Source organism: Apiospora phragmitis (genome assembly GCF_038363925.1).
Source record: "Apiospora phragmitis strain CBS 135458 chromosome Unknown utg000007l:2111988.0-4706623.0:1.0-2598199.0, whole genome shotgun sequence".
Lineage (NCBI taxonomy): Eukaryota > Fungi > Ascomycota > Sordariomycetes > Amphisphaeriales > Apiosporaceae > Apiospora > Apiospora phragmitis.
Genome location: NW_027117406.1, coordinates 1,153,094 through 1,179,319, shown reverse-complemented (window position 1 = coordinate 1,179,319; position 26,226 = coordinate 1,153,094). Strand labels below are relative to the sequence as shown.

At 54.0% G+C, this 26,226-nt stretch overlaps 13 protein-coding genes across 13 annotated transcripts; 5 read left to right on the top strand and 8 right to left on the bottom strand.

Annotated features, from left to right (window-relative positions):
• Positions 1–148: 148 nt before the first annotated feature.
• Positions 149–1,620, bottom strand: PG994_007978 (uncharacterized protein; the record flags this gene model as incomplete). The annotated part of the gene is made up of 5 exons (XM_066859387.1): positions 149–474; positions 543–966; positions 1,023–1,041; positions 1,121–1,368; positions 1,444–1,620. The coding sequence occupies 5 exons, from the start codon at positions 1,618–1,620 to the stop codon at positions 149–151; spliced, it is 1,194 nt and encodes a 397-aa protein (XP_066714874.1).
• A 1,120-nt stretch (positions 1,621–2,740) lies between these two features.
• On the bottom strand, positions 2,741–3,893 carry PG994_007977 (S-adenosyl-L-methionine-dependent methyltransferase; the record flags this gene model as incomplete). The annotated part of the gene is made up of 4 exons (XM_066859386.1): positions 2,741–2,818; positions 2,862–3,200; positions 3,324–3,522; positions 3,667–3,893. 4 exons carry the CDS (start codon positions 3,891–3,893, stop codon positions 2,741–2,743), a joined length of 843 nt encoding a protein of 280 aa, XP_066714873.1.
• A 703-nt stretch (positions 3,894–4,596) lies between these two features.
• PG994_007976 (acyl-CoA N-acyltransferase) lies at positions 4,597–5,414 on the top strand (the record flags this gene model as incomplete). Its single annotated transcript, XM_066859385.1, has 2 exons — positions 4,597–4,700; positions 4,790–5,414. 2 exons carry the CDS (start codon positions 4,597–4,599, stop codon positions 5,412–5,414), a joined length of 729 nt encoding a protein of 242 aa, XP_066714872.1.
• A 273-nt stretch (positions 5,415–5,687) lies between these two features.
• Positions 5,688–6,974, bottom strand: PG994_007975 (heterokaryon incompatibility protein; the record flags this gene model as incomplete). The annotated part of the gene is made up of 1 exon (XM_066859384.1): positions 5,688–6,974. The coding sequence occupies one exon, from the start codon at positions 6,972–6,974 to the stop codon at positions 5,688–5,690; it is 1,287 nt and encodes a 428-aa protein (XP_066714871.1).
• Positions 6,975–9,361: 2,387 nt separating this feature from the next.
• PG994_007974 (uncharacterized protein) lies at positions 9,362–10,336 on the bottom strand (the record flags this gene model as incomplete). The annotated part of the gene is made up of 1 exon (XM_066859383.1): positions 9,362–10,336. The coding sequence occupies one exon, from the start codon at positions 10,334–10,336 to the stop codon at positions 9,362–9,364; it is 975 nt and encodes a 324-aa protein (XP_066714870.1).
• Positions 10,337–10,358: 22 nt separating this feature from the next.
• On the bottom strand, positions 10,359–11,408 carry PG994_007973 (uncharacterized protein; the record flags this gene model as incomplete). Its single annotated transcript, XM_066859382.1, has 1 exon — positions 10,359–11,408. One exon carries the CDS (start codon positions 11,406–11,408, stop codon positions 10,359–10,361), a length of 1,050 nt encoding a protein of 349 aa, XP_066714869.1.
• Positions 11,409–11,456: 48 nt separating this feature from the next.
• On the top strand, positions 11,457–11,945 carry PG994_007972 (uncharacterized protein; the record flags this gene model as incomplete). Its single annotated transcript, XM_066859381.1, has 1 exon — positions 11,457–11,945. The coding sequence occupies one exon, from the start codon at positions 11,457–11,459 to the stop codon at positions 11,943–11,945; it is 489 nt and encodes a 162-aa protein (XP_066714868.1).
• A 1,317-nt stretch (positions 11,946–13,262) lies between these two features.
• Positions 13,263–14,399, top strand: PG994_007971 (Cytochrome b5 reductase 4; the record flags this gene model as incomplete). The annotated part of the gene is made up of 1 exon (XM_066859380.1): positions 13,263–14,399. The coding sequence occupies one exon, from the start codon at positions 13,263–13,265 to the stop codon at positions 14,397–14,399; it is 1,137 nt and encodes a 378-aa protein (XP_066714867.1).
• A 478-nt stretch (positions 14,400–14,877) lies between these two features.
• PG994_007970 (FHA domain-containing protein) lies at positions 14,878–17,506 on the bottom strand (the record flags this gene model as incomplete). Its single annotated transcript, XM_066859379.1, has 3 exons — positions 14,878–17,118; positions 17,183–17,400; positions 17,470–17,506. The coding sequence occupies 3 exons, from the start codon at positions 17,504–17,506 to the stop codon at positions 14,878–14,880; spliced, it is 2,496 nt and encodes an 831-aa protein (XP_066714866.1).
• Positions 17,507–18,410: 904 nt separating this feature from the next.
• PG994_007969 (uncharacterized protein) lies at positions 18,411–19,001 on the top strand (the record flags this gene model as incomplete). The annotated part of the gene is made up of 2 exons (XM_066859378.1): positions 18,411–18,483; positions 18,565–19,001. The coding sequence occupies 2 exons, from the start codon at positions 18,411–18,413 to the stop codon at positions 18,999–19,001; spliced, it is 510 nt and encodes a 169-aa protein (XP_066714865.1).
• Positions 19,002–19,606: 605 nt separating this feature from the next.
• On the bottom strand, positions 19,607–21,374 carry PG994_007968 (uncharacterized protein; the record flags this gene model as incomplete). Its single annotated transcript, XM_066859377.1, has 4 exons — positions 19,607–19,887; positions 19,948–20,595; positions 20,646–21,142; positions 21,214–21,374. 4 exons carry the CDS (start codon positions 21,372–21,374, stop codon positions 19,607–19,609), a joined length of 1,587 nt encoding a protein of 528 aa, XP_066714864.1.
• Positions 21,375–21,742: 368 nt separating this feature from the next.
• PG994_007967 (uncharacterized protein) lies at positions 21,743–22,204 on the top strand (the record flags this gene model as incomplete). Its single annotated transcript, XM_066859376.1, has 1 exon — positions 21,743–22,204. One exon carries the CDS (start codon positions 21,743–21,745, stop codon positions 22,202–22,204), a length of 462 nt encoding a protein of 153 aa, XP_066714863.1.
• A 2,022-nt stretch (positions 22,205–24,226) lies between these two features.
• PG994_007966 (Short chain dehydrogenase) lies at positions 24,227–25,364 on the bottom strand (the record flags this gene model as incomplete). The annotated part of the gene is given in 4 exon segments (XM_066859375.1): positions 24,227–24,487; positions 24,509–24,622; positions 24,724–24,901; positions 24,916–25,364. The coding sequence occupies 4 exon segments, from the start codon at positions 25,362–25,364 to the stop codon at positions 24,227–24,229; spliced, it is 1,002 nt and encodes a 333-aa protein (XP_066714862.1).
• Positions 25,365–26,226: the final 862 nt, after the last annotated feature.

The window sequence follows — 26,226 nt, the reverse complement described above, 5'->3', positions numbered from 1 at the left end:
GGGGTTTGTGTAGGAAGGTGTCATGGCTATTGACGATTGGAAATTGAAATACAACTGGTAGTTCACATATGTAGCCCAATTTGTTCTGGAGTCATTGTCGTACGTAAGGACTCCAATCTCGTGAAGTCCGCAGGATTCAGGGGGCTAGTTAATTACCCCTGAGCCTAGTCTCGATCGTAGCCTCGTGGGGCGCCCCAGGCAATCTCCAGATCTTCACAATGACCAACCCGGCGCTCTCCAACAGCTGCTTCCATTGGGCTTCCGATCTCTCGGTCCCGCCGATCATCAGCATTCGTAGGTCCGAGCAGAACGGGAGCACGTCATTTCCTGGTCGGGCTGACTCGGGTAGGATCAAGTCGCCGATAAGCAAACGCGAGTCCGGACCCATGGCTTCGACTATGGGACGCAGGATGGCCCGGCACTTGTCGTCGTAGTAGTTGTGCATTACCTTCCGCAGGTAATAGATGTGCGCATCTGTAGTGTGGCAATTCATTCTTCCATTAGATTCCACGAAGGGACTCCGAAGGTAGGAGCGCACTTACTCTTGACAGGCTGTTCATTGTGAAAGTCGTGCGGCATAACTTCTATACCCTCGATCCGTACGGGGTCCTCGCCCTCCAGCACCTCCTTCATATCCTGCAAGACCATGGGGGCGCCAAAGCTGCCGCCGCACTCCTGCATCATGTCGATCATCGCGTTCCCGCGGCCACCGCCCACGTCCACGACAAAAGCGCGATCGGGCGCGGTCTCGACGGCCTCCTTCATGTCGCGGAACGGAAACATGCCCAGTACCGGGTTGAAGGGCGCCGCTTGCGCCATGCCCTTGTGCCAGACATCCGAGAACGCCGGGTCCTCCTCGAGCAGCTGATAGTACGTCTTGCCCTCGGCGCCGCACGCGTAGGAAAATGGCGACTTCAGGGGGTCATACACATCTTCGGGGGCGTGGGTCTTCAGATAGTCCGACACCTTGCTGGTGTCAGCTAACCTTCCACTTCATGGGCAGTGGCAGGGAACAAACGTACCTTCCACCAGGAGGGTACACTCCACGAGCTTTTGAGAACGGGGCCTATCAGAGCGAGGCCACATCAAGGTTTAAAGTTGCTTGAAATGGGGTGCTTACCCGATCCGGTAGTAAGACCGCAAGGCATCGTCGCGGAAGGCCGTTGACGATGCACTATGCTTATAGACTCTGGGCTCCGGCTCTTCGAAAATCCCCTGGATAAGCACGACATTGACAAAGCGGGCGAGGACTGTGGGCTCCCAGCCTATCTTGGACGCCAGCTCGTTCAGTCCGATGGTCCCGTCCAGTGGCACCAGATCAAACACTCGGTGCTCCACCAACGCGTTCATCGCGGCGGTGAACATATTCTTTGGGGCAATTATTAGCCACTCTCTGCTCGGCAATCAGTCTGTAGAGCCAAAACAAAACAAGAACAAGCTTACGAAAGTGCCCTGGAATCTCATGGCGTCCGCTGGCCCCTGTAGGCCGCATCGAAGCTTGTCGACCTGCCGCAGGAGAGCTGCGCGACTCTCCCTCGTCAGGGGCTGTTGGCTCTTCAAGGCCGCCAGGAGCTCCTCGGCCTCGACAATTAGATCGTTACCAGCCGCAAGGGATCCCATAATTGCAGTATAATTATATTATAAGTAGGCAATCTGCAATATAGTATCAAATTTGGTGTACTTTCCTTAAGAGAATGCGAATGGGAGGAAGCAGGAAGAGCATTTGTCTTTGGAATATGTCCCCCTCGGAAGACCGAGGCATTCATGTGGTTGGGCGATTTAACTTCCACTACAGGCCAAAGCTTGAAACGGGGTTTGCACAACTCTTGGGATGTTTTTTCTGGAGTGGTAGAGGTCGGCGGCTGATTGATAGGGTTTAATATCGTCCATACTTCCTGAAACACTCTCCACGACCAGACTTGAACTCAAACGCCGTGTTGAGACAATGGGACAAATCGCGTGTTCGTAGATCAGCCTGGGTCACGTCGCTCGTGCTTGTTCTCGTGCAGCTCGTGGCCATGCGCTCCTTTAGGTTTGCATCCGCTGAAGACGTCCTCGACGGCGCTGGCGATTACCAGCGCGTGGGGCATGCCCAGGCTACCTCTCACACAGCCAACACAATCAACACAGTCAAAATATTTTAATAAAAATTACGATTACGCGTTTGGGCGATGTGAGAAAAGACCCGAAACTAGCAGCCATCTCATTCGGTTGGTTCGACAGTACGTGCGTTTCAATGCGGGAGGGGTAGAGTTAAAAGGGGAAAAGGGGGCGACCTCATATTGACCAAGAAAACCGTAATCCCCCGAAGCATTCAGGCGGTTCTCATAAGTATTTTACTTGGGCAAGAACACATACATACGATACCTCAACTTACCTTGCAATTAATAACATACTCCCTGACTACTATTTCAATTACCCTAGTCTGCCCTTCACGAACATCGCTTGGATCAGGGAAATGACGCTCCCCTCGGCTGTTGTAGTGCCGAGACATTCGAAGCGGCTATCGACCGACTCAACAATCTCCTCCAATGGGAATCAGTTCTCTCGACCGAATTAGTGCCTATAGCTGAGATCATGTCCATGTTGCAGGTGAATTGTCAAGCACTAGTCAGCTGCTGTTCCATTTTGCTCGCATATCGTTTATGATAGATTCAGGCAGTTCAACGGGGGAAGGCAACTGGATTGAGGGATATATCTACCCTGTACCAACGGGCAGGTATCGTGGATAGGGAACTTATTACAAATGCTTCTTGCACCATACCGTAACTGACGCGTCGCCAGGAAGGAACTCGTAGACAAGGATCAGGGCCCCTTCCTTCAGCGCGGGTACCAGCGCGCGCAGGATGCGTACCGCGTACTTTTCCGACCAGTTGTGCATGTGGTGCGTAGCGACGGCCAGGCGCGATGAACACGGCGCCGTGGCCGCCCCCGACAACGACCATGACGGCAGGGGGCCTAGCGCCGTTACCGCCGAACTTGGCCCCGTCGAAGCTGCGGAGCAGGTGCTCGTTGGACAAGCGGCCGTCCTGCGACATCCAGTGCATGAGCGCCCCAAATCGACGGGCGCGCTCCGGGACCTCCTCGAGCTCCAGGTAGATGGACCGGCTCGTGTTGACGGCCAGGTTGAAGGCCGTTTCAGTCGGCTCGCCTGATGCGTGGTACTTTTCCAGCGACTTGACGAACTTGGTCGATGCGGGCTGTTATTTCAGTTTCCACCGCACTTCTGATTAGCCGCTGTTGAAGCACTGAAATGTTTGAAGGAAGAAACAGCTATACGACGTTCTTGGGAAACACACAAAGGCAAGCCAAGCCACACTTACAAACAGCTCTTCCATGAAGAAGCCGCATGAATCTCTGGCGCCGGGGTCCTCCTTCAGCATCCTCGATTTCGCTGAGTGCTGGACTCGTCCATCACTCGTCTCGATGAAGATGCGTTGCATCATAGCTACGCGGACTATGCGCTGCAGCAGAACCTCGTCGGTTCCCACAGCCCTAGCCAGGTCGGCGTAAAAGATGTCGCTATCGAGCACATCATAGTGGTACATGAAATGGCAATTGGCCAGGTCATTGAACTATCATCGGTATTCGTGTCACTATAGCCATTAAGTTGATAGACCACTGGGGCTTGTTTGGTAATAACAAAAGGCGTGCGTACCGAAGAACAGCTCGAATAGTCCACCATTTGGCCCTTGAGCAAGCGTCTTCATATCCCGGGCGAGATCAACCACGCTATTGCAGACCTCTTCGGGTTCTAGAGGTAGTTCGGCCAGCGAATCGTTCTCAAACGATACCGGAGGTAGGCCTTGATTCTGGATGTATGCATCCAATGTCTTTGCCCTTTCCAGGAGCTGTCCCGCCAGCTGCGTGAGAGATGAGTGGCTAGTAGTCATGTTGAGGTGAGACCTGAATGGTAGGTATGAAAAACAATGATCACAGAAGCGTGGTCCTTCAGGCAAACTAACTAGATAACTAGACGATGACAACACACGATATTGTGTGCCCCTTTTGAACAGCGCAATTTCCCCATTCATGTTTCTTGGGTAGTACTGTGGACAAGAACGCGAAGAAAGTAGTTTAGGTGGGATGGTGCAATGAAAGTATCTATATTCGCTTGTCTGTCCGCCTCACTTGGTCGGTAGGAGGTCAGATGATGCGAGGATAGCAGAAGTGCATTTTCGCGGGCCTCTCTGTAATTGGTATTTAGAACTGCAGTCCCTAAGACAATGCTCTCATATTTGATTGACCAAAACTTCATCCACTCCTGGCAAAGCGATTCCCGGTGACTGCATCGCGATGGCTGTGCTCCTTTCACGTATTCGACGATCCTCCTACTCCGAATGTGTTGGCAAGATCCGTGTTTATGAGCAGGTACCTTCGAGTCTTACGCCCCATAATATCTCGAGCCAATCAAGGTTCACGTCCATCCAATGCGCCTTCGACGTAAGAGGAATGGCGCAATGCAGCATGCGTTTCCATTCGAGTCACTTCTGTTTTACTGCTTACATGACCATAACCGTGCCATCATACAACAATAGATTTGCAAGAACCTGAGGCATAGCCAAGTTACACTATGCGACATACAACCGCTCCAATATGCCTGTCTCACCACCTCCGGGCCTCGAGGTCCGCCTAGCCCAGGCAACCGACCTCGTCTCCATAGTCGACCTGCTGATCTCAGCCCCGGACGACGCCACCGTGTATCAATACCCCGGGCTTTCGGATCGCCCGGAAGTGCTCCGCCCAACGCACCAAACCTGGGTCCGGGGCTCTTACAAGACCCCACCAGCCTGACGCGGCTCGCCGTCCTCGCAGGCACCGAGGTCGTGGGGTTCAGTAGCTGGGTGCGGCGAGCGCCAAGCCCGGACGACCCGGGCTCTCTACAACACCGCGCGGCGATGTCCGAGCCTCCCCTAAAACTGGATGCCGAAGAAGAAGCGGAAAAACAAGACGACGGCGTTGGAGGAGTACTGCAGTTGATAGAGCCAGACAAGGCCCGTGCCGACGCCATCGCGCGCGTACGAGGGCGTCTATCCCGCACGAGTCCCGTCCGGTTCTACCCCCGTTACTCTCTGCAGGGGTTGGCCGTGCATGCTTCCCACCAGGGCCGCGGGATCGGGACGCTGCTCGTGCGCCGGGGGCTCGAGCAGGGCACGGCGGAGGGTGTGCCTGTATTGACGGCCGGCGAAGCGCGGGGAATGAGATTCTACACCAACGAGGCACTGGGGTTCCATATTGTGCAGGGTACGGGGTGGTGGCTGGACCGCGACGGCAAGGACATCCCCGAGCAGGAAGTAAAAGAGGGTGGGAACCGTGGGTGGGGGAGCAGCCGTAGCGAGGTGTCGGGGGCGCAGGTGGTTTGGCTCCCACCAGGCCGGAGAATGGAGATAGGGGGTGTCTTCTATCGAGGATAGCACGTTATTGCCGATATGGACTGTCATCCAAGATGCTAACTCCAATGTCATACATATACACTCTTCGGGAAACCTGATCGTCGCCATTGTCAATGGCCTCTGGTAGCAAACCGAGCCGGTATGATGTCAACGCCAGCGCGGACCCCATTGCCAGAGATTGTGTGTTATCATACATCATAGTTCATTTCGACCGCTTGTCTGACACTATTGGTGACCGCTCTGACTATGTAAATTCCTCAGAAAATATGCTCATATCCTGTTGGGTTATCCTTGTCAATTCCTACTGCCCATCTTGGACAACCTATGCGCTAGCGGAGAAGTCATTGTGATCTTGACTAGCGAAAACCTCACTAGCAGATGCAAACGCCAGTAGCTACCATAAGTTGAGGGATTGTTGTCGTGAAATAGTTCCGCTCTGTACGTCCGTTCTCCCAAGGTGAACCGTTTATACGCTAGTCGCCCAGGATTGTTTCTATAGTTGACACAGGTCGTTATTGAATTTTGAGGCCTTTGAGGCTGATCGAAGACCGCAACTTGCAGAGAGGGGGCGCCTATCTTGCCCTCGCCGACGTAGAAGGAAAGCTTGTTTGGTCCCAGTCCGATACCCACGGTGCAGTAGTCTACCGACCGCGCTCTGAACTGGGTCATACTCCATTTCACTGTTTCGGTTGTCCAGGGATCCATTAGAATCTTGACAATCCCGCCACGGTCATTAAGCGTCTTATCCGTCAGGAACCCAGGACTTTCATCTCTCTGGTAGGTCATAGTCAGATTACACGCATATAACCCCTCAAAAGAGATGCTACCATGGTGGAAGACATTGCGTTCGTGTAGCGATAAGTCCTTGCGGATGTAAACTCGTCTCTGCCCTTGATGATCCTTTCGCATGCGGGAACATTGCTCATATTCAATCCCAGGGATTGCAAGGCGACAGAAACTCGGTAGAGAGTTGTCATGATGAGTGATCCCTGAGGTGACCGGCAGCAGCGCAATTTTGACCCATGCATCTTCTCCGTTGGGGCCATCAACGAAACAGTCGAGCGTATAGTAAAGCATCCCATAAGACTCATAACACAAATAATGAGGCTCGTGTCCGGTAGGACGAACTGTTTCACCGAGATCAACTGATAGTCCAAGCTTAGTCATGGCCGACAGGCCACTGCTGGGAGTGTTTGGTTGTTTAATGTTTCCACATCCAGCGAAGTCAGATGGAGACTCAGCAAAGATACTGCTTGGACACCAAGCTCGGTCGCTGCCTTCTGCAACGGCCCAAGCAAACAGGGAGTGGTCTTCGGTTTCTTTCAGAATTTCTTCCTGGAGCCGAACAAAGGCTTTCTTGCCCTCCCCATACAGCATGGGCATGTTGATGTCGAAAAGACCCATCAAGCAATACGCGACATCCTCTGTCCGCGTACAATTCCGACGGGACGCCCAAGACATGCGTTCGGCAATACTGTAGTATGCTAGTCTGGCATGGTCGCCTGATCCTAGGCAACCGTAATCGATCCCAGTCGCGCTGGCCAGTGTCGCTCGCAACGTATCGTTACGGTTGCCTATCATGGTCCACTGGGCGTTGTAGAAGATTACTTCTTTGGGTGCAAGTAGCTCCTGAAGTGTGAACCCCCGTGTCACCCAACGCGAGCCCCTGATGGCATCATTGAGGTCTTCGGGGCTCGAGATGCTCGAACTCGACCGGCTTGCGGTATCAGTTGTCGTTGTCTGCGGATCCGGGCAAGGCCCTGTTACGCCATCTAGCGTCACATCCAGCAAATACGCATAACAGATCTTGGCTTGGTTGTACCATCGGTACATGGAATTGATAGCCTCGCTCAGTTCCGCCGAGCTAGTCTTGTCGATGCAGCAGGTGTCCACCCACGCCCACTGGAGGCTTTCTACAGCAGCTTGCTGGCACGTATACTCGATTTTTCGAAAGCCTTCTTTGCGCGATGCTCTGGAATTCGATGGGGCATTCGCCGGATCCTGCTCTTCGTTGCCTCCACCGAACTCAGCTTGCATGTCTTGCAACGTAACCTCCTCGGGACCCAAGGTGTGGGAGAGAATAGCATATGGCGGCGCATCGTCGCCAACAAATTCCCTGACGACAAACGAATCAACAGCGATCAGACGCATATTATCTTTCCACGAATTGATGGCACGGCGTTGGAGGGAGTTGAAGTGTGCAATTGAAGGATGAAGGATAAAATTGAGGGCGCATCTGACAGAGCCTTACAGTACTGCTCGCTTCTCTTGAGCCGCTCTGCTCACTCCGGCATGCGCCCTCCCCCAATCACATAAAGATTAACCCGCCCGGCAGTTGGAGGCAGGTAGATACATGTTCGATGACTTGACGAAAGGTGCAAATACAGGTACTAAATAGCGAGACACAAATGAGTCAGCTCATAACCAATAGATAGATATACTAATGAAATATAACGATGCCGACGATCCCATTGATAACGAGCCCGATGAGCGTAGCTTCGCGCGTTCCGTAGGCTACAAGTTATCCGGAAGTCGACAACCACATGTGGACCCCACCCTTCGGACAACAGCTTCTGAGCAACCAAAAAAAGATGCAGTCTCCATCCAACACAAATGCTTACATCAGATCTTCCTCAGTACTTACTTAGCGCAGTCGCATCTGATTACATCTGAGTCTCAAAAAGGTAGTTGACGACATCGGTCGTTAAAAGAAAGGGTCTTGCCGGGGATCGAACCCGGGACCTCTCGCATGGTTGCTTCAGGGTGAACCCTAAGCGAGAATTATACCACTAAACCACAAGACCGAAACCCTTAGCAATGATTACTGTTGGTGAAAGAAATTGTTGGTAATTGTGGTTATGTTCACCATCTTAAAAATGGATAGTGGGAAATTGAGTCATGAAATCAGGGTGGGCGACGGATCGGCGGTCGGGTTCCCTTTTTTCTGTAGAGCCCCTTTCATCTCTGTCGTTCAGGGTCTCGACCACCCAAAGTCCGGTCGGGTATGCTCTCTCGCTCCTCACCGACAATTTTAATCAGTGCCCAAGTATAGAGCTACATAGGTTACAGATCTATTGATGAACCTCGCTTGTGCACAGGAGTAGGAAGAATAACTGTTGACCCATTCGAATTTCAGCGACCGTTTTCACAACTGCTTCCCGGAACTCTACATCTTCATGGGCATCCCAAAAATAATGGCATAGTCGAGAGTTTTCATTCTAAACAATGTGAGAGTGTTAGGCTAGTAAAGCAGTATATACGTCTTCTTCAACCTGGGTCTACATATACACCGTCTACTCCGTACTCTCATTCATATCTCTAATCGCCTTGCGGCCGGGCAGGGTCTCCTTCTTCATGTCGTTCACCGTCCACCCCGCTCTCCCCTGACGCACGACCCAAGCCCTGCTCTATGCTGATCCTTTGCCATCATCTTTGCTCTCTTTACCACGTCTTTCTGACAGGCAGCATAAAAAAAGGGGGGTATCTAAACACTAAGAAATAGTAGCTATATGCCAAGTAATTGATTCGATCCAGGTTTGTGTATGTGTATGTGTATGTGATGTGTCAGGCTTGCTTGCTCGCGTGGTGGAGATTGGTCAGACCCTGCTGGTTACCGGGGGTTTGTCCGTTGGCCTATGTATTGCATTAAACAGAAAACGCATTTCCGTCTCATCTTTTCTAGATGAGGGGTATCCAGTTGCTGATACATAATGCGACAAAGAAGATAGAGCTCAAAGAAGGAAAACTAAAGTGTGCGCCTCATCGATGACCGCAACACTGAATGCAAAGTAGAACGCCAGGGTCGCCGCCTTATGCTGATATGCTGACCGATATGCCGACCGAATCATGTCCAAACGTAAAAAGAGAAAAGAGAAACAAAAAAAACGCCCGATATAAGTTGGCGCGGTAGAGCTTCCAGAGCCATGCGGATGTTCCAGCCGACTGCCATCCATTGGGGATTCTGTCTCTTAGACGCGGTCCATGGGATTGGGAGCTTGATTCCATCCTGCCAGCCTCGGTGTTATGGGAGCGTTGGGGCCCATGGCTTCGTCTTCGAGGTCGATGGTGTCCTCAGGACTGAAGTCGAAGCTGATGCTGTTTTGCGTGGTGTCTTCGTCTTCATCGTCGGGATTTAGCACACGAGGACCCGGAATCTCGACTTCGCTGGGGCGCACGCTGTACTCTAACGCTTTTCGGCCCTCCTTTATCAACTCTTCCGTCCAGTCCATGCATCGCTTAATGCTTTGGTTGATCTTCTGCGAATCGATCAAGAGTTGTTGATGCTTGGTTAGGTCGAGTTGAAGACGCTTTTCATCCTTTCGTCCGTATTTTTCGTCCTTCTCCTCCAGCATACTAGCGCTGAGATCCTGATCATCGGAAGCTGTGTCGTCATCCGTCAAAGAATCGTCCTCTTCTGGTTCGACTTTCGGCTCTTCCCCTTCGCTCAAATCAGATAACACATCCTGTTCATCACCGCCATTTGTCGATCCTGTCTCAGAAGCCGTCTGAGTGGATTCAGCAACCGGCATCATGGACAGTCGTCCAGCACGAGACAATCGCTTAAACCGGCGCAACTCTGCTGTCTGCTTTCGAAGCTGCCGTTCCAAGGTACGGTTGATAGCTTCCAGAGAGGCATTGGTGATTTGAAGATCTTGCACCTTACGCTCGCGCCGGGCATTGGCAACGAGGTCATTCACGGGATCCCCCTCGTGTGCAGATTTCGTAGGGCTCTGGATATCCGAGTGCGTCTCGGACTGGGCATCGTCTACCGTTGACATAGATTCGTCGGGGTCTGCAAAGTCCTCGGCAGCCTGTATTATCGAGGCTAACGTCAACGGGGGAGGGTTCAAGGCCGCATCGATCGAAGGCGACGCCGGCCCAGATGAAGTCATCCATGAATTTCTCTTTGGTGGTTCTCCCATAACCAAGCTCCCCGACACCATGCTGCTGGAGCGCGAGTGGCTTTTACGAGATGTAGTGGTACTTGACCGTCGCAGCATTGATGGAGAGGGGACCAAGCTGTGGTGGTGAGGCCGCCTGTGGGCGACTGTTCGCCAGCGAAGGGAGGTTGTTGTTTCTCGTTTGTGCCAATGAAGGTTGCTGGCCAGACTTGATGGGAGACATCGGTCGTTGGGCTGGAGAGATTTCTTGCGAGCCTGGTCTAGGTCTACTTGTAGCTGTAGTCCTTGAAGTTGTGGAAATCACGGAGCCAGGCCGAGATGAACCGCCTGGGTGACTCGTGGGAATCTCGGGCAAGCCATTGGCATACATAAACTTGCCGGACGGACTATCCTGCGACGAAGTATGTGTCATGGCAGGTGATGCAGGTGGCTGGTGGTGTGCCTTATTGTCGACAGTACTCCCATTGGCATGGAAGAAGGTTGGGGCTTTAGCCAATACCGGTCTCGACACCGGAGCCTGCTGATGGTGTTGGGTGCCCTTCGCGTCACTGGCGTAGAAGAACTTGGCGTCGAGGTCATTCTGAGCTCCTTGCCGCGGTTGCCCTTTCGCCTCGGTCGGTATTGATTTGAATGTAACTTGGGCTCTTTTGGGGAACTCCCCATGCAAAGGTGAGAGCGAGACACCCAGACCAGACCGGACATCGTGGTCCCACGTGTCGGCGCTCCGTTCAGGGTTTGGGGTACCATTGGGAGTCGTACTCGTGCTGTCTACCCGACTCTGTCTCTTCCCGGATCGCGGTGTGATGTTGCTGCTGAGATAAGAAGGAGTATCGTCATCCGGCTGCGTAGTCGTCCGAGTCGAGCCATTGGCGACGGAGCCGGCAATCGGAGGTCGTGCCTGCGTCCGCGAAAGCGGTGTACGGGCGTTGACAGGGGCTGTTGCTCCCTGGGGCGCTTTGGAGGCAATTTTGGGCGTCAACGGCACCCTGCTACTCGACCCTCGGGCAGCACTGGCACTGAGAGTAGGCATGCGTGGTGTGCCATTGTTATTCGTGCCCGACGTTCGGTCGATGGGCATCCTTCCTGCTTTTGATATGGAAGAATGTTGAGTCATTTGTGGAGCATGTTGATCTCTCGATCTCAGCGCCGGTATCGTGGTAGCATGCGAAGAGGAGGAGGTGCGGGACCTGTTGGAGGTGGTCGAGGCTGGCGAGAGAACGACTGCAGGGCTGCTCTCCGGTGCGGAGGTCTTCGATGGGCAGAGCTGAGATTCAGGGGCGCAGGTCGACGGGCGGGTGTTTTCGCAGCTGCTGCAGCTGCAAGACGGGGGTTTCTGGTGACAGTGGTCGTAATTACGGGAGGTCGCGAGGTTGTAGATGTCGAAGTTCGTTGCGGGCGCTGCGAGTCGGCCGCTGGGGCTTGTTGTTTTAGAGCGCCCGGCTTCCTGCTAGTATTGTTGTTGTTGTTGGTGGTGGCAGCCGTGAGCGTCGAGTTGGAGACGGCAGATTGGCGCGACGATGGGCGGGGCTTGGAGGTCAAAGAGGAGGTTGCTGGTAGTGCACTGGCGGTAGGAGCCGATGAAGAGCGGGAAGATGAAGCGGTCGAGGGAACTATGCTTCTCCTGCTGCTGACAGACCTCAGTTTGGGTTGAGTGAGCTTATTGTCGTCTTCCTTTACTGTCGTGAGTTTGGAGACGTTTGGGTTGAGAGCGCGCATCTTTCTTCCCGGTCGGCCGGCGAGTCGAGTCGAATCGAAGTCGTCTCAACTCAAGGCCCAAAACCAAAACCCAAAAAGGTACAAACCAGTACTAAAGTTGGCGGCCAAGTACTTCCGGTTTTGTAGGAGGGAAGTTGCAGGTGTGGACTTCAATGTCGGTCGCTCTCCAAAAGGGTTTCCGGGCTCAAGCGTAGCGGGGGCAGTCCCTGAATCTGGCAAGGCGGCCTGTCACTGAGATTGACATGACCCGAAATTAATGGGATGGGATTAGAATTATCGATTTATATACGATCAGGAGTTGATGATGGCCTCAAACACGAGAATTGATTAATAGGTAAGTAAGTATTGGACAGGAAGGATTCCAAGACAGTATTTCTCCAAGTAAACAACCCAAGCCCAGACAGCACGCAATCCTGGATGGCCGTTATGCCCATGTCTTATTTTAGTCACCGCCAAAACCGCAAACCAGCGGTTTCGCTGGTGCAGCGAGATTTGTTTATTCATGCGGATTTCCTACATCATTTTGTGCTGCTGTCCCCCGCACTCTGGGAAATCCCAGCACAGGGAATGAAATGCGGGAGCGAGTTATCCATTGGGGGGAAATGGTCACCTAGCGCATCATATGCAGGTTCTTGGGGCTTGATATCGGATGGTTCTCGTGCCATTCTCACTTGGAAGTTGGGGGCCATAAGAAGTTGGGATATAGGCCCGGCCCGAGATCTGTAAGCCCATCGTGAACTCTGCTGAACAATTTCGGCTTCAGCACACTTGCATCTTCGGTACCAATAGAGAGGTAGGTATGCTCACACCTGACCTGCTGGCGCCCGTAGAAACCTGGATGAGGGCTGAGGGTTTGCTCATTCGTGATGGTGGTGGTTCGACAGTGCTAGTTTAGTGAAGTCGCCAGCCCGACCAGTTTTCGATATGTACAACGTAGTGCAGGTTCATGCATGTCTGGCATTGATATCATATGTAAATTCATCCGCCTTAATAAATAGGTAAGCAGTGATTAGATGACTGTTTTGATGTAAAGCGAGCAGGCGGTATTTCCAGCGTGCCAGGCCTAACCCTGCCTGTCAAATGACGCTAAACCACAGACACCGACTTCCACCCGTCGCAATCATTCGAGGGTGGGGAGACAATTCCATCCTCAGCCCGGCAAGCGTGCACACCCCCCATGCATAATTTCTTCGTTTATCGACGTTGAACTGGGAGCAGAACCCACGCCCACCACCACACTGCAATGGCGACAATGGCTCTCGTTGGTCTATCCCTCGTTCTGGCGCCCGTCGTCTGGGTCGTATTCAGCCGGCCTCCATTTCTCCAGAGGTGGTTCGCTAGCCTCTGGTCCTCCTACCCCCGTCCTCCACAGATCGATCAGCCCCCGCGAGATCATGATGGCGTGCCCCGCGCTGGTCAAGAACAGGAAGGTGGTGAAGAAGAAGTCAAATCGCCGGTGACCATCACCACCACATCTGCCGACGATGGCGCCTCCGCGTCGTCTAGCCGGAAACCAGTGGATCAGATTGCGCCGTCGAGACCCGTGAACTCTAGCCCGGCGAAGCCGCCTACAGTCGAGGAGCCTTCCCAAACGACACCAAAGGCACCCGCCTCGCAGCCCTACCCCAACGGCAGCATACCCTCCCTCTCCCTCTCGCCCACGCCATCACCCAACACCTCCGCGCCTAAACTCGTGGCACCGCCAGCCTCGGCCGCCGCCGTAGCGCGCAGCAATGCCCCCGCCATGCCCCCGCCCGCGCCGCCGACCTTCTCGGCGCCCATCATCCCCGACCCCTCCTTCTCCTCGCCCGCGACCTCGGCCGCCGCCATGATGCCGCCGCCCCCGCGCCCGCCGACCCTGAACAACCTGAACCCCGCCGCGACGTCGCACCACAGCAACAGCAACAGTCTCGCGGCCCCGAACAGCTTCGCGCGCGCCGCGCGCCAGCCCGGCAGCTCGACGCTCGCGCCGCCGCCGACGCACACGAGCAAGCCGGCGAAGCCGTCGCGCAAAGTGATGCTGGAGCCGGGCCACTCGCCGCTGGACTGGGCGCGCCTGGCGCAGTCGCCTACCTCGGACCTGCGAAACCTGCCGGCGGGCACGCCCTACATCAAGGTGACGCCGAGCCAGCTCCGGACCATGACGGGCCGGCGCGGCAAGGACGCCTGGACCGCACTGGGCGGCCGCGTGTACAACATCACGCCCTACGTCGCCTTCCACCCGGGCGGCGGCCCCGAGCTGCTGCGCGCCGCCGGCCGCGACGGGACGTGCCTGTTCGGCGAGATCCACCCGTGGGTCAACTACGAGGGCATGCTGGCGAGCTGCATGATCGGCATGCTGGTCGAGGAGGGCGAGGAGAAGAAGAGCGAGATGGATAGCATGGACTGAGCCGACCAAAACAGCTAGCCATAAGTTTGTACGTGTACGCGAAACGAGCCTGGGCGGGTTTGCTCCTTTTTGGGGTGGCGCACAAGTGTGGTAGAAGACCACTTCCAGGACAAGGTTCATGATTGTGCACGATCACAGCGCAGGGCTTCATGTGTTCGAGACGTCATGCGTCTCAACTGGGTGCGTCGCTATCAGAGTCGAGTGGCCCTGGGAACAGTCAATTTCCGTTTGTCCAGGCTAGACAACCGACCTAGTTCCGGGTCCTCCTGAAGCGCACAGAGCGTAGTTTGTTTCTGAAATCATGGTTATAGAAAGGGCATAAGCATAGACATTGGTATTGGTATCAACATGGCATCGTTGATCAGGTATAGGAAGCTAACGCACTATTATAGACGCATAGATACCCATTGGCAATCTAGTTTTGATACAGCATAAGTTGTTTGTTCGCCTGTCCATCACAGTATGCCCCGTGATTGAATCATCGCTTCCTGAACCGGAACCGCAGCTCGTCCTCGCTCTCATCATCGTCGTCGCTTGCCGGAACCGCAGCCGTTTTCGACCGTTTGGCAGGCTGCTCCTTTGGAGGCGGCGCAGCAGCTGGCCGCTTCGTCGAAGTACGTAACGATGACTGAGTAGTCCGCTGAGACCTTTGCGAGGGCTGGTCAGAGCTTGTCTTCTGCGTTGCCGCGCCTCTTGTGCTTCTACTCCGCGATGTGGAAAAGACGAGATCGTCGTCTTCGTCGTCATCCATCATGCCATCGGCGGTATCTGCTCTACCTGCGCGCCCTAGCGCAGGTGGTGTAGGGCTAGCCGTGTTGTTGCGTCTTGTGCTCTGGGTCTCTCTGAACGTGGACAGCGTGCTCATATGGCTATTCTGGCTTCGCTTCTCCTTCTCCTTGCGCTTTTGCGAGTCATTGTCTTCAAGCCAGTAGTTGTCACCGATGCCGGCCGTCTTGGCCTTCACCTCGTCACATCCGACGATAATACGTTGTGGTGGTCGGGCAGCGCCAACAGCGCCTTTCGGCTGGAACCTCTTGAAGTTCCTCAACCCATTCCATCTGGGGTCCCATCGCCCGTCCGCGATGTCCTGATCTCTCGATCGTACGAGTGGTGCTGCTTGTCGAAGCTCTATGGGCTCCTCTATCTGTAAACGACGTATCTCCGCCAGATCCAAATCTTCGGGCGCTACCTTCAATTCTGCTCGCTCGGCAGCTGCACGTGCGTCTTCTTCTTCACGATGCTTATTTGCCAGTTCAAGGATGTCAATCTCTTGATTTTTCTTGGCAGCCCTCGAGGTTGCTTTGCTTTTCGCTGCAGGTTGCTCAGTTGTAGTCTTCGCGCTTTGGCTTGGCCGTATTGCGGGAATCTCGCCGGCCTCTATACGACGGCGTTTCAACTGTGCAGCGGCCGGTGCGAATTCCTCCATTAGATCCACAGCAGGAGCTGGTCGCTTGCGTTGAGAGCGCAGAGGCATTGGTGCCGGTTCCTCTGGCACATCAGTTGCTACCTCTTGTGATACAAAAAGACCTTCCTGTGATTCCGCGGCGCTTGCAGGTACGGGAACTGAAGCTGCTGTGGTATCAGCGATACTATCCTGCATCTCGTCATCGCTAGAGTCATCTCTGACGAAGCCTTTGAAGCGGCTAGTAACCGCGCGTACAGGTCGTCTGCGTGTCATGCTTGGCTGTGAACCAGAACCAGACCCTTCAGCATCGGCATCTGCGGGAGCTTGGGAAGTCGCCCGACTTTGCACGGCTGGCTGTTGGGGTGGTTGCTGTGGTTTCGGCGCAGCAACCTCAGGTGGACGCCTTAGCACACTAGCATCACTGCCTAGAATAGCATCGAGAAACTCCTTCTGGTCGATCATGCGATGATCCAACTCCACAGCAACAGCCGCCTGAAATTCGGAGTACCATTGCTGTATGTCCTCGCTTGTTGGAGTCTGTGGTAGAAATTTGACGACCACTGCGCCCCTGCCTTCATTGCCATTAACCCCTGCCCCCTTTTCGCCTGCAAGACCCCTAACGCGTCGAATAAAATCGTCAGGTGCTGTTTCGTGTGGGACCACTTCTTCGAATAAAGCCTTGCCTTTGCCATTGGTTATAGGGCCAAGCAAGCTGTCATACTGGCCTCTGTCGTAGAAGAGGAATGTGTAACCCTCAAACAGCTCTGCCCTTGCTGTATTTGGCGCAAATGCCTGAGAAGGTCTGGAAGTTGGTTCGTTAACGGCAGCTGGCAAATGCTGCATAGCATCAGGCCAATTGCCGTCGAAGTCGGATTCCAAAATGCTCCTGTCCACGCCATCATCCGATCGTTCAGGGCTCGCGGCGACAACGATGGCCTCAGGAAATGTATAATCGACAATATGCCGGCCGTTAATGAGCGCTTGCAGCCCCTTGGACGTATTGCGCTTTCTTGAGACGACGTGAGTGGTCTGTCGGACGTCGTACTCGGAGATGAACTTGATGTCGAGCTGTTCCAGGTTCTGTCGCAACTTTCCCAGGGGGTCCTCTAGAAGTTGCTTCTTCGTGAATGAATAGCTCAGGACAACTGGGAACCAGGTGAGTTTGAATTTTTTAGGGAAGCTTCCCATCTGCAACGTGCTGCTGTCTTGGTTGATGGCGTATGTTTCGCCCTTGATCTTGTGTTCGTTGATCGTGGTGCCTAATTTGGAGCCGAGGTCCTCGACGGTGACCTTGGAGCGACTGGACAAAGATTGCTGGAACCGAGACAGACATGTTAGCGGAGAGTTGCCACAGAATCAATGATTGATGAGAACTTACCGAGTCGCCCTCCCTAACAGGATCGACCTGAATGGTGACATGTTTCCTCGATACCGTGTTGGCTTTTGGGCCCTTTATCGCAAGCTGTCCGGCTTGCCAGTCGTTAGCAGTGGCATATGATGGTATTGGGTTGGCAAGCTGTTTCGGGGCAATCTTACGTTCTGCGACGGTGCGGCCAAAAAGGTAGCGTTTGCCTGGCCTAAGCCAGAGTCGCTTGCCTGCATATCGAGTCAGCTACGTTCGTCTGTACAACCAGCGCAATAACACAGCAAATAGATCATCCGTACCCTCGAAAGCCTCGCCTTCGTTCTCCAGTAGCCACATGGCGATGGCACTCTTGGTACTCTTGGTCTTCTGGGTGCGCGCTGTTGACGTTGGGGCTATTAAAAGTGGAGAGGGTTTTCGCTGCTCCAGGGGGTCGAACTTCTGGTCAAGGGCCTGAGCATCGCGCTCAGGTCGCCTGAGCACGTGATATACCCACCCCCAGATGCTGCAGATCCCCAAACCAACCGCTGGTCTGGTTCGTGGTTGACAAAGTGCTTATCTCGATCTCTCCCCTTTGTAGTCTGAATTGTAGTCGCCATGCTGTCATTAACACTTTCCGCCATGGAGGATGTGACCTGTGGTCGAGGTTCTTTCCTCACGCAAGATCCCTTCCCCCATCTCCATCTCTTCGCTGTAGCATTGTGACAACATGATTACAATATACATGTGCTCAGGCATGTATCAACGGTTGAAGGCAGTAGCTACGCGGGTTTAGGCGAGGCGGACAGGGATTCTTTCGTTCAACAGTTTAGCAAGTCATCGAGTTTCTGGGGATTGAAAGAGTACCAAAAGTCTGGACCTCAGCAGGCACGGTCTAAGTAATAACCACATGCAAGATCAAGCGGAAATGAGTACCTACACAACGACAGCAACCTGCAGCTTCCCTCAACTATAGAGGGATCATCTTGATGTTGGTCGTTCTATCCGTCTGGTGTAATCTTTCAGATGGATGAGGCATTGAATTCACGGCTCCCAACTGCTTCTATTGACTGCCGACGTCCAGCAAGTTGGCATTTCCATTCCTCCCTCTCGGAACACTGACTGTTATCCAACAACACTTGAAGTCTTCTGCTAAAATACAACTCCAACTCCATATATTTTTGCTTCTGTTCATTGATACCGTATATTGAATTTGTCCAGTGTGTCCTTCCAATTGACATAGCATCCTCTCACTTCATCGAAGATGTCGGATCCTCGCCGCACCGAACCAGCAGGCCGCCGCGCCTTTGGCATGCATCCCGAATACTTTGCCATTCGTCCCCTTACCAGTCGTCCCTTTACCATGTTTCCCGAAAAGTGTTCACAGGAGGTTGCAACAGCTGCCTAGGAAGCTTCAGGCGCCACTTCTGCGAGCACCGAGGGCTCGGCAACTGCTCCCGTTGAGCGTGATGGTCGTAACAATGCGACCGCTTCGGCTAAGGATGGCCGGGACGATGACGGTGGCCGAGGATACATTAACTATGGATACAAGAGGCTCAAGACGGCTCGGGACGACAAGAAGCCAGAGCTCAACCAAGGTATGAACCACATGGGCCCATGCAAGGAGCCGCCCTTCTTCATGATTTCTAGCCCACTCATGATAACCCCAGAAGATGTCACGATGGCCGAGGCACCTCAGGCCGACCAAGATCAACATGCTGCCATCCCGAATCGCAACATCCACATGCGCGGTGGAGGCGAGACCACGGCCGGCCGGACTTGCATGCGCCTTCCCACGCTCCGCGAGATCCGAAATCGACAGTCACGACCGGTGGAGCCCGCGAGGTATGATTAGACGTGGGCGGAAGTAAGGTTAGGACGGCAACACTGTAAAGCCGGAAAGGGTTATGGCTTGTGACTAAAAAGGCATGAGCCACCTGCGCACAATGGTGCAAAGCAGAAGAGCGGATTCCCTCCTTTATCGAATGTTGGGATTCCCAACAGCGCCAATGTTTATTCTCTTCCACGTAATGACCCCTCATGCGATTTACGCATCAACTCGTTATGGCACGACAGACATGCCTTATCTTAGTGCATTACATTGGTGGACGGGTTTGTTGCGCGCTGGCTTGGACTATTCACACCTCCAATGCCGGACTCTAGGTAGTAATGCCACTGATGTACGTGTACAAATTGCGTGGTCCGATCAGTCCGGCACTAGGTAGCACAGTTCAATATCAGAAGGGGACATATATTAGAAGAGTTGGCTTCAATTGACCAGATATTACAACACCTGAGCGCTCGCTATGCTAATGCTAACTGAACTTCCCAAAGCTATCGTTTTCTTCTTCCCTCGTCAGATTACTGCCCGCGCCCCAAACTCCACGATTTATGCTTATATATGAGGTTTTGTGTATTTCTTTTCTTCGGGGTATCATATTTGGATGTGATGGGGTTGGCTTAGATCTCATCGTGATGAGTCTCGGCACCAGAGTTGTGGCCGCTTTCCTCATGGGCAGCGCCCTTGACGCCCTCGGGAGCCTGGCTACCGTCCCACTTGGAAGACGTGATGGGGTTGACGTGCAGAAGATGCATGGTGTCAATCTCCTCCAAGCTGCGGTCCTTGGTCTCGATCACGAAGAAGAAGACGAAGATGACGAGAGCCACACAGCATCCGGCGAAGACCAGACCGTACCAGTAGTGGATGGAGTCGGTGATGAATCGGGTGAAGAAGGAGATCACTGAGAGGCAAGAATTAGTAACTGTTCAGCGAATAGTTTTGGGGGTAAAGGGTAGCTTACTGAAGTTCCAGAACCAGTTGCTCATGGTGGCAAGAGCCATGCAAGGGGCACGGTACTTGGCAGGGTACAGCTCAGCGACAACGGCCCAGACGAGAGGTCCCCAGGTGATGGCGAAGGCAGCGATGGCAAGGCAGGAGAAGACGATGAGAGCAGAGCCAGCGCCGGGGGTTCTAGAGGGATCCTCGGAGTCGAGCGAGTACTGTCCGACGAAAGCGTAGATGAAGAAGCAGACGGCCATCCAGGCGGCACCGATCATCAGAGCAGGACGGCGACCGGACTTCTGAATGACCCAGAGACCGAAGATGGTACAGACGACGTTGACGGTACCGAGAATGATCTGGGTGACATAGGAGTCGGACAGACCAGTGGCGGCGAAGACAGTAGTACCGTAGTAGAAGAAGAAGTTGGCACCGGTAAGCTGCTGACCAGCCTGGAGAACAACACCGACGACAGTACGGTAGGCCATGCGGGGACCGGTGAAGGCCTCGTACCATTTAGTATCAGCGCCAGCCTTCTCCTCGTCGAGCTTGACACGGATCTGGGTGATCTGGTCGTTGACAGACTTGTCGTCGGTAGCAACACCGGCGAGACGAGCGATGGTGGCACGAGCCTCTTCCTCTCTACCCGCGCGGTAGGCGAATCGGGGGACTCGGGCAGGAACATGATGCCAACACCAAGGACGAGGGCCCAGGCAAAACCGAGGGCGTTGGTGATTCTCCAGGCGGCGCTGCCTTCGTTGTCGAGGTTCTTGTGGGTGCCCCAGTTGACCATGTTGGAGGTCCAGATACCGAGGGTGATGAACAGCTGGTAGGTCGAGACCAGAACACCACGAATGATGGCTGGGGAACTCTCGGACTGGTACATGGGGACGACGACACTGAGGGCACCAATCGACATACCGGTGACGAGACGACCGATGGCGAACTGGAACCAGGCATTTTGGGAGGCAATTTCGATGACGATACCGACACATGACCACAGAGCCGAAACAGAGATAGCAAGGCGACGACCCAGGGAATCGGCAATCTTTCCGGCAATCAGGGCACCGATCATGCAGCCGACCGGCAACAATCCCGTGATAGTACCCTGGCGGGCAGCGCTGAATGTGTATGTTCCGGCCTCTGGCCCCTCGGTTTGGAGTTCACCGAATCGGCGGGCGAAGTCGGTCATCTGGAAGAAACCAGAAATCTGACCACTGTAGCCATCTGTGTTAGTCCACGGTCTCACTTGCCTGACGGTGGTGAGGTTGAATTGGTGAATGCGTACCTGACATATCCGAACATGAAACCACCGATACTGGCAACAACACCCAGGAAGACGGCGATGAAGGTCACCTTCTGGTGGGCGGCCGGGTTGCTGGCGGCGGCGCTGGAGCCAGCGACGTCTGCCTTTTCGCCATGGCTGGCGTGTTTCTTGAGGAACGGCATCTTGACTTGACTTGACTTTCGATGTGTGTAGCTAGTGAAGCTGGAGTAACAAAGCCACTGTGGTGGATAGAGCTGATGGGAAAGGCTTCTGGAGAAGGAGGAGTTTGGGGATATATAAAGAAATCGTGGGAGAAGTGGTCACCCCACAAAACTCTCATTCACCCCATGGTACCTGCCCGAGGAGTCGGGCAGACCTGGCGTGCCTGCGTGCCAGGCGAGGTCGAAAGACTCTGGAAGTTTTTCCATCGTGAGCAGGTTTCCGTCTACACCCGCAATTTCCATGGTGAGACCCGCGTTTCTCCCCCACGCGACTCGCGAGGACCAGCACCGAGCCCCAGGGTAAATCTCCGTTGAGGGTGTGGTTCACCATGTCCACAGTGTACATCGTCTACATCAAGGTCTGGAGGAAAGAGGGAGACATCGGAAACTCTTGGCCCCACCGAGATTTATGGGGACTTGGTTGTTATGTCGTGCGATCGCAGACTTACGATCAGGCGGCTGCTGTGCACAATGGGCGGCTTTGCGGGCGACAGCGAGAGTCAGCGGCCTGGCCGGAGTGTCCGGATCGCTTCAAATGCGTCGTCACAAAGCGTCTCCACCGGCAACCGGCGACCGGTATTGCCTTGCTTGGCAGCGATAGTGGCAACGGCGTGCACCGGCGACGCTGGGCTATCTGGGTACACTACGTTGGGCCTGATGACGGCATATCTACACATTGGGTTTTGCACGCAGTCGTTCTCTGGCTGATCTCTATTGAAGGCATCGTGAAGTGGCTCGTCCCAATTATCCTCAGTCAATCGAGATACAGGAGCCATTCGAGCGAGGCATGAGCACGTACGATAATTTCGGCGGCATTTTGGAGAGGGTTTGACCGATGCAGTGGATGTGGGAGGTATTGTTGGTACCCATAATGATGCTAGGCGCGCCGAGCAAAAAACCGAGGTCGGTCCTGTTATGGGGCTGATGCGGCTCTCCTGCCAAAGAAACATTTTTTTTTCTCCCCTCTGCTCATCACACCTGCACACTTTTTGCGAGCGACTTTTCGCACGAGTCCCGACAATCGACCATTTCCCTGCATAATAAACAGAATTTTTCGTCCGCAAATCCACGCTTTGACGTCATCTCCCGTCAATCCCAGAGCTTTGAAACCCGCGACTTGTCTAAAGTACATCAGAAGCACCAGAAACCAAGGCAAGCGCAATGTTACTAAGCAGTTTGCCCCGAAATAGGAACTGTCGGCAGGTCAGTTTCATCTGGCAAGGAGAGCCAGTTCCGGGAGCGTGCTAATTCAATCAATTGATCCAAGTGCGCATAGCAGATCGATCCCTAATGTGGCGACTGCGCTTTCATTGCAAATGAAATGTAGCAAGTATTCCGCCCCAAATAAATGATTAGAAGAAAAGGTACACTGATCGTCTCCAGATTTGCGGAGCTGGCCTCGCTTCTGTTGTTGTTGTGCATGTATCTGTCCAATATCCTCCAGTGCTCCACGACGACTCCATTCGTAATCGGCCAGATTTTCCCCAAACTTGTTGTTTCAAGCTCGGAATGCAACGAGGAGAGTGTGCAGGTCGCCTACCCACCTCTCCTCAACGTCACCCCAGAATAACTTCTTTGGAGACGCCCGCTGGCTGATCTGGCTGCCTGTTATTCGCTGCATGAAACAAACCAGCGTAGCATCTATGTATGCCTTCGGACCGCTGAGGTTATCCCGAAGTTGTGTCGCTGTCACGCCGGAGATAGAGCATACTGTACGGAACTCTCACCTTGGGACATGGTCACTTTGAAACTCTATGGCATCACCCGACCTGGAAACAGCGGGCGGCATCTCGCCTTCATGCATACATACGGCCAAAACCACGGTGTTGAGATGGATGTTACGATACTCAACGGACCGCCGAGAGAACGGTCCATTCTCCGTACGATCATGACTAAAGCCCGGCGCGCTCCATGTTGTGCTCGATTTCCATCGACTCGCCCCGACCACCCCCCTTGGCAACCCTCGTGACTGTTGTGCATGAGACAGCAACCTCGGGGAAGCCATATCGTCCGAGTAGCTGATAACTACACGCACCATTGCCGTATGATCTCTCCTACCATTGCCAATAGCTGACCGACACCCCTTGTTTTCTAGAACATCTATAGCTCGGCTGCTATTGCACAGAAGGCGGGCACGTGAAGGGGGCACACTCCGCCCCCAGTCAGTTTGCTCCCCGGGCATACTGCCTGGCTGCTCCACACGTTGAAGCTCGTGTGGAGGATGTTCATGTGTACGCCGGGGCAGGCTTGCATTTGTTTTATTCAGCGTTGTATTACTCATCTCCTGAATCTTGCTTGCTATTATGCAAGTGCTCCCCAGAGATGCACAAGCCAACTGACAAACTTACCGACGGTAATTTTACAAGCACATTGACCCAGAACAATATGACCACCACGATCGCGTGCTTGCTATGAACCTTTCCTTGCGACCTGACGGTCTTCACCCACACTCACACAATCCAATGCCATCTGACAGCAAGAGGCTTTGAGTGGCGCAAGCTTTCCAGATTGTTAAGATCCAGAAGAGATCTTGCTGGCTCCTATTTGTGGCACTGAGTGTGGTGGTGGTACTGACCTTGTTCATTTTATTCAGACCTCTACCACATAAAAGGGGCACACGCACACTCCACTCACCCTTACGAGACATTCACAGAAGTCTACGTACTCCAACGGCCGCTTTGAGCCAAAATAGTCAACAAAATTGAGAGAACCACCTGCCAAGAACGCAGGACAACAAAACACGACTTATTGCCGTCTTAGTGCCGGGCTCCGGACTAGTTTCCCTCCAGAGTGGAAAACCAGAAGATTGGGTTTTACATAAGAACTTCCAAACATCTTCTTGGCCAGCTCAACGTCCCGAATTTGGACACGGTGAGGAGCGTGCTCGGTGGAACAAGATGATGTAACAGATGACAATCGCAGAATACACCGCTCACAGATTCGCAGAAGCGCCCGACACGCACGACGATGTCCAACCTCCCCATAAGTTCGATGTAGAGGCGCTTCTGCGTTTCTGCGCCCCCGGTGCCGACCACGACCGTCGCTGGAGTCGTCAACCTCCCGCGGTTCAGGTACTACTGGCCGTGGGTATCGACTCCGCGCTGCGCGCGCCCGCGTTTCTTGCTCCGCGTTCCTGACGAGCAGGGCCCTTTCACCATGCGGACCATCACCGTTTCCAAGTCGCGCGACAGCTGGGTCTTGCACAGGCCCTGGATTCGCATAGTCGATTATAACAGCGGGCGCCGTCGATGATCGTTGTCTTCGCTAATGACGTCGACGACGGGTCCTCTTTCTGCTCTGCTGTCCTGACGGCGGACAGTATGCATATGCAGCCATCCTGCATCAGCTTGGTTGCCGGGTAGCGCTCGGACTCGTTCGTGAGGGACTTATTCCTGTCGTTCAGCCGGTTGAAGATCCCCTCGGGCGCGTCCCGCTCCGCGAGGTCGACCAAGTGGTGGGTGTCGCTTGTAACGAAGATCAGATGGGGACTTAGTGTTGTTACCTGACCGCCGTAGCCTTGAATTTGGGCAGCAAGATGAAGGTGATCGGGAAGGTTAAGGCCACGTTCGCCGTCACCATGAGCTCGTCTTCCAGCACCTTGTGCCGCTCGGCCGACGCGACTGCCACTTCGTCGTGCGGCACATCGAGCCGGCCCAACTCCCGACTCGCGCGCCCAGTGAAGGCTCGGGACGCCCTCGTAGCTGGGAAGCTCCAGGGTCCAGACCCCGACAGCTGCCCTACTGCTGTCCGACTTGTGTATTGGCGCACCTCACTGCTTCCCCTTTCTCCACCGGACGGACCGCCATGATGAGGCGAGCGCATCCGAGCCGAACTACGTGCTTGGCGCCTTCGCACCCCAGCCCGGTGATGACCGTCTGCCTTGCGAATGGTGGGTCTTGGTGCATTACCGGACAGCTGCCCATATGAAGTGGGCCATATGACCAGGTACATATTCCGTCCCCTCCCGTCTTCGACGGTGAGTGTGGGCAGATGTAACTGCAACTTAACTCTAAGGGGTGAAGGGGTACAAGTCGATTGACACTGTTCTTGCAGCAAAACGAAACCAATGGCATATGACAACTCTTGTCTCTAATACTAACTAACCCCTTGAGGGTTTTCCCTTGGATATCATCGGATCTGAGATGCGTTGTGGTAATGAATCTGATCTGAAGATGCTCCGGGCCCTGGGATGCTCCGGAACACGGGTGAAGCTGATGTCTCGGCACTCCTGGCAAGTGCGGTTCCAAGCCGCTTGGCTTGGCTCATGTACCTTTATTGTGACTCTAATATTGCGCCATCAATGTTCTCGCCTGAGTTGTGACAGATCGCTTGACTTGCTTTGCGTACCAATCCAATCGCAAGTACATTCTGAAAGGGGTGACCGCTTCGCAGAATGGTCAACGGACAAATGTATATTTCGTCCACTCGTTGCTATATCCGGCGGCGTGGCTGCGTCGGAAAGAAACAGGCCTGTCCAGCTCTTACTGTAACAACCAGGCCCTCCGGAATACCCGGTGTGCTGCCAATTCCGGAAACTCACCTAACCCAGGGGCAACATTCCCCCCAACGCCCAACGCGGGCGAGTGGCGGACTTGAGGAAAAGGGAATGGGCGGAGTTTCCATCCTCGTGCAGCAGCGAACGGCGGCTGCTTCAGCACTGGCATGATCTAGACCTGATTAGATCACTCCACTCCCGGGGTCACACTTCCCCTCCTCCTGACTTTCAATACCCAGATGGGTTAGTCACATTTCCTTCGTACCCGTGCTGCCCCGGTTGGGGTCAAGTACGGCACAGCAGGCAGCTGATGCAAGG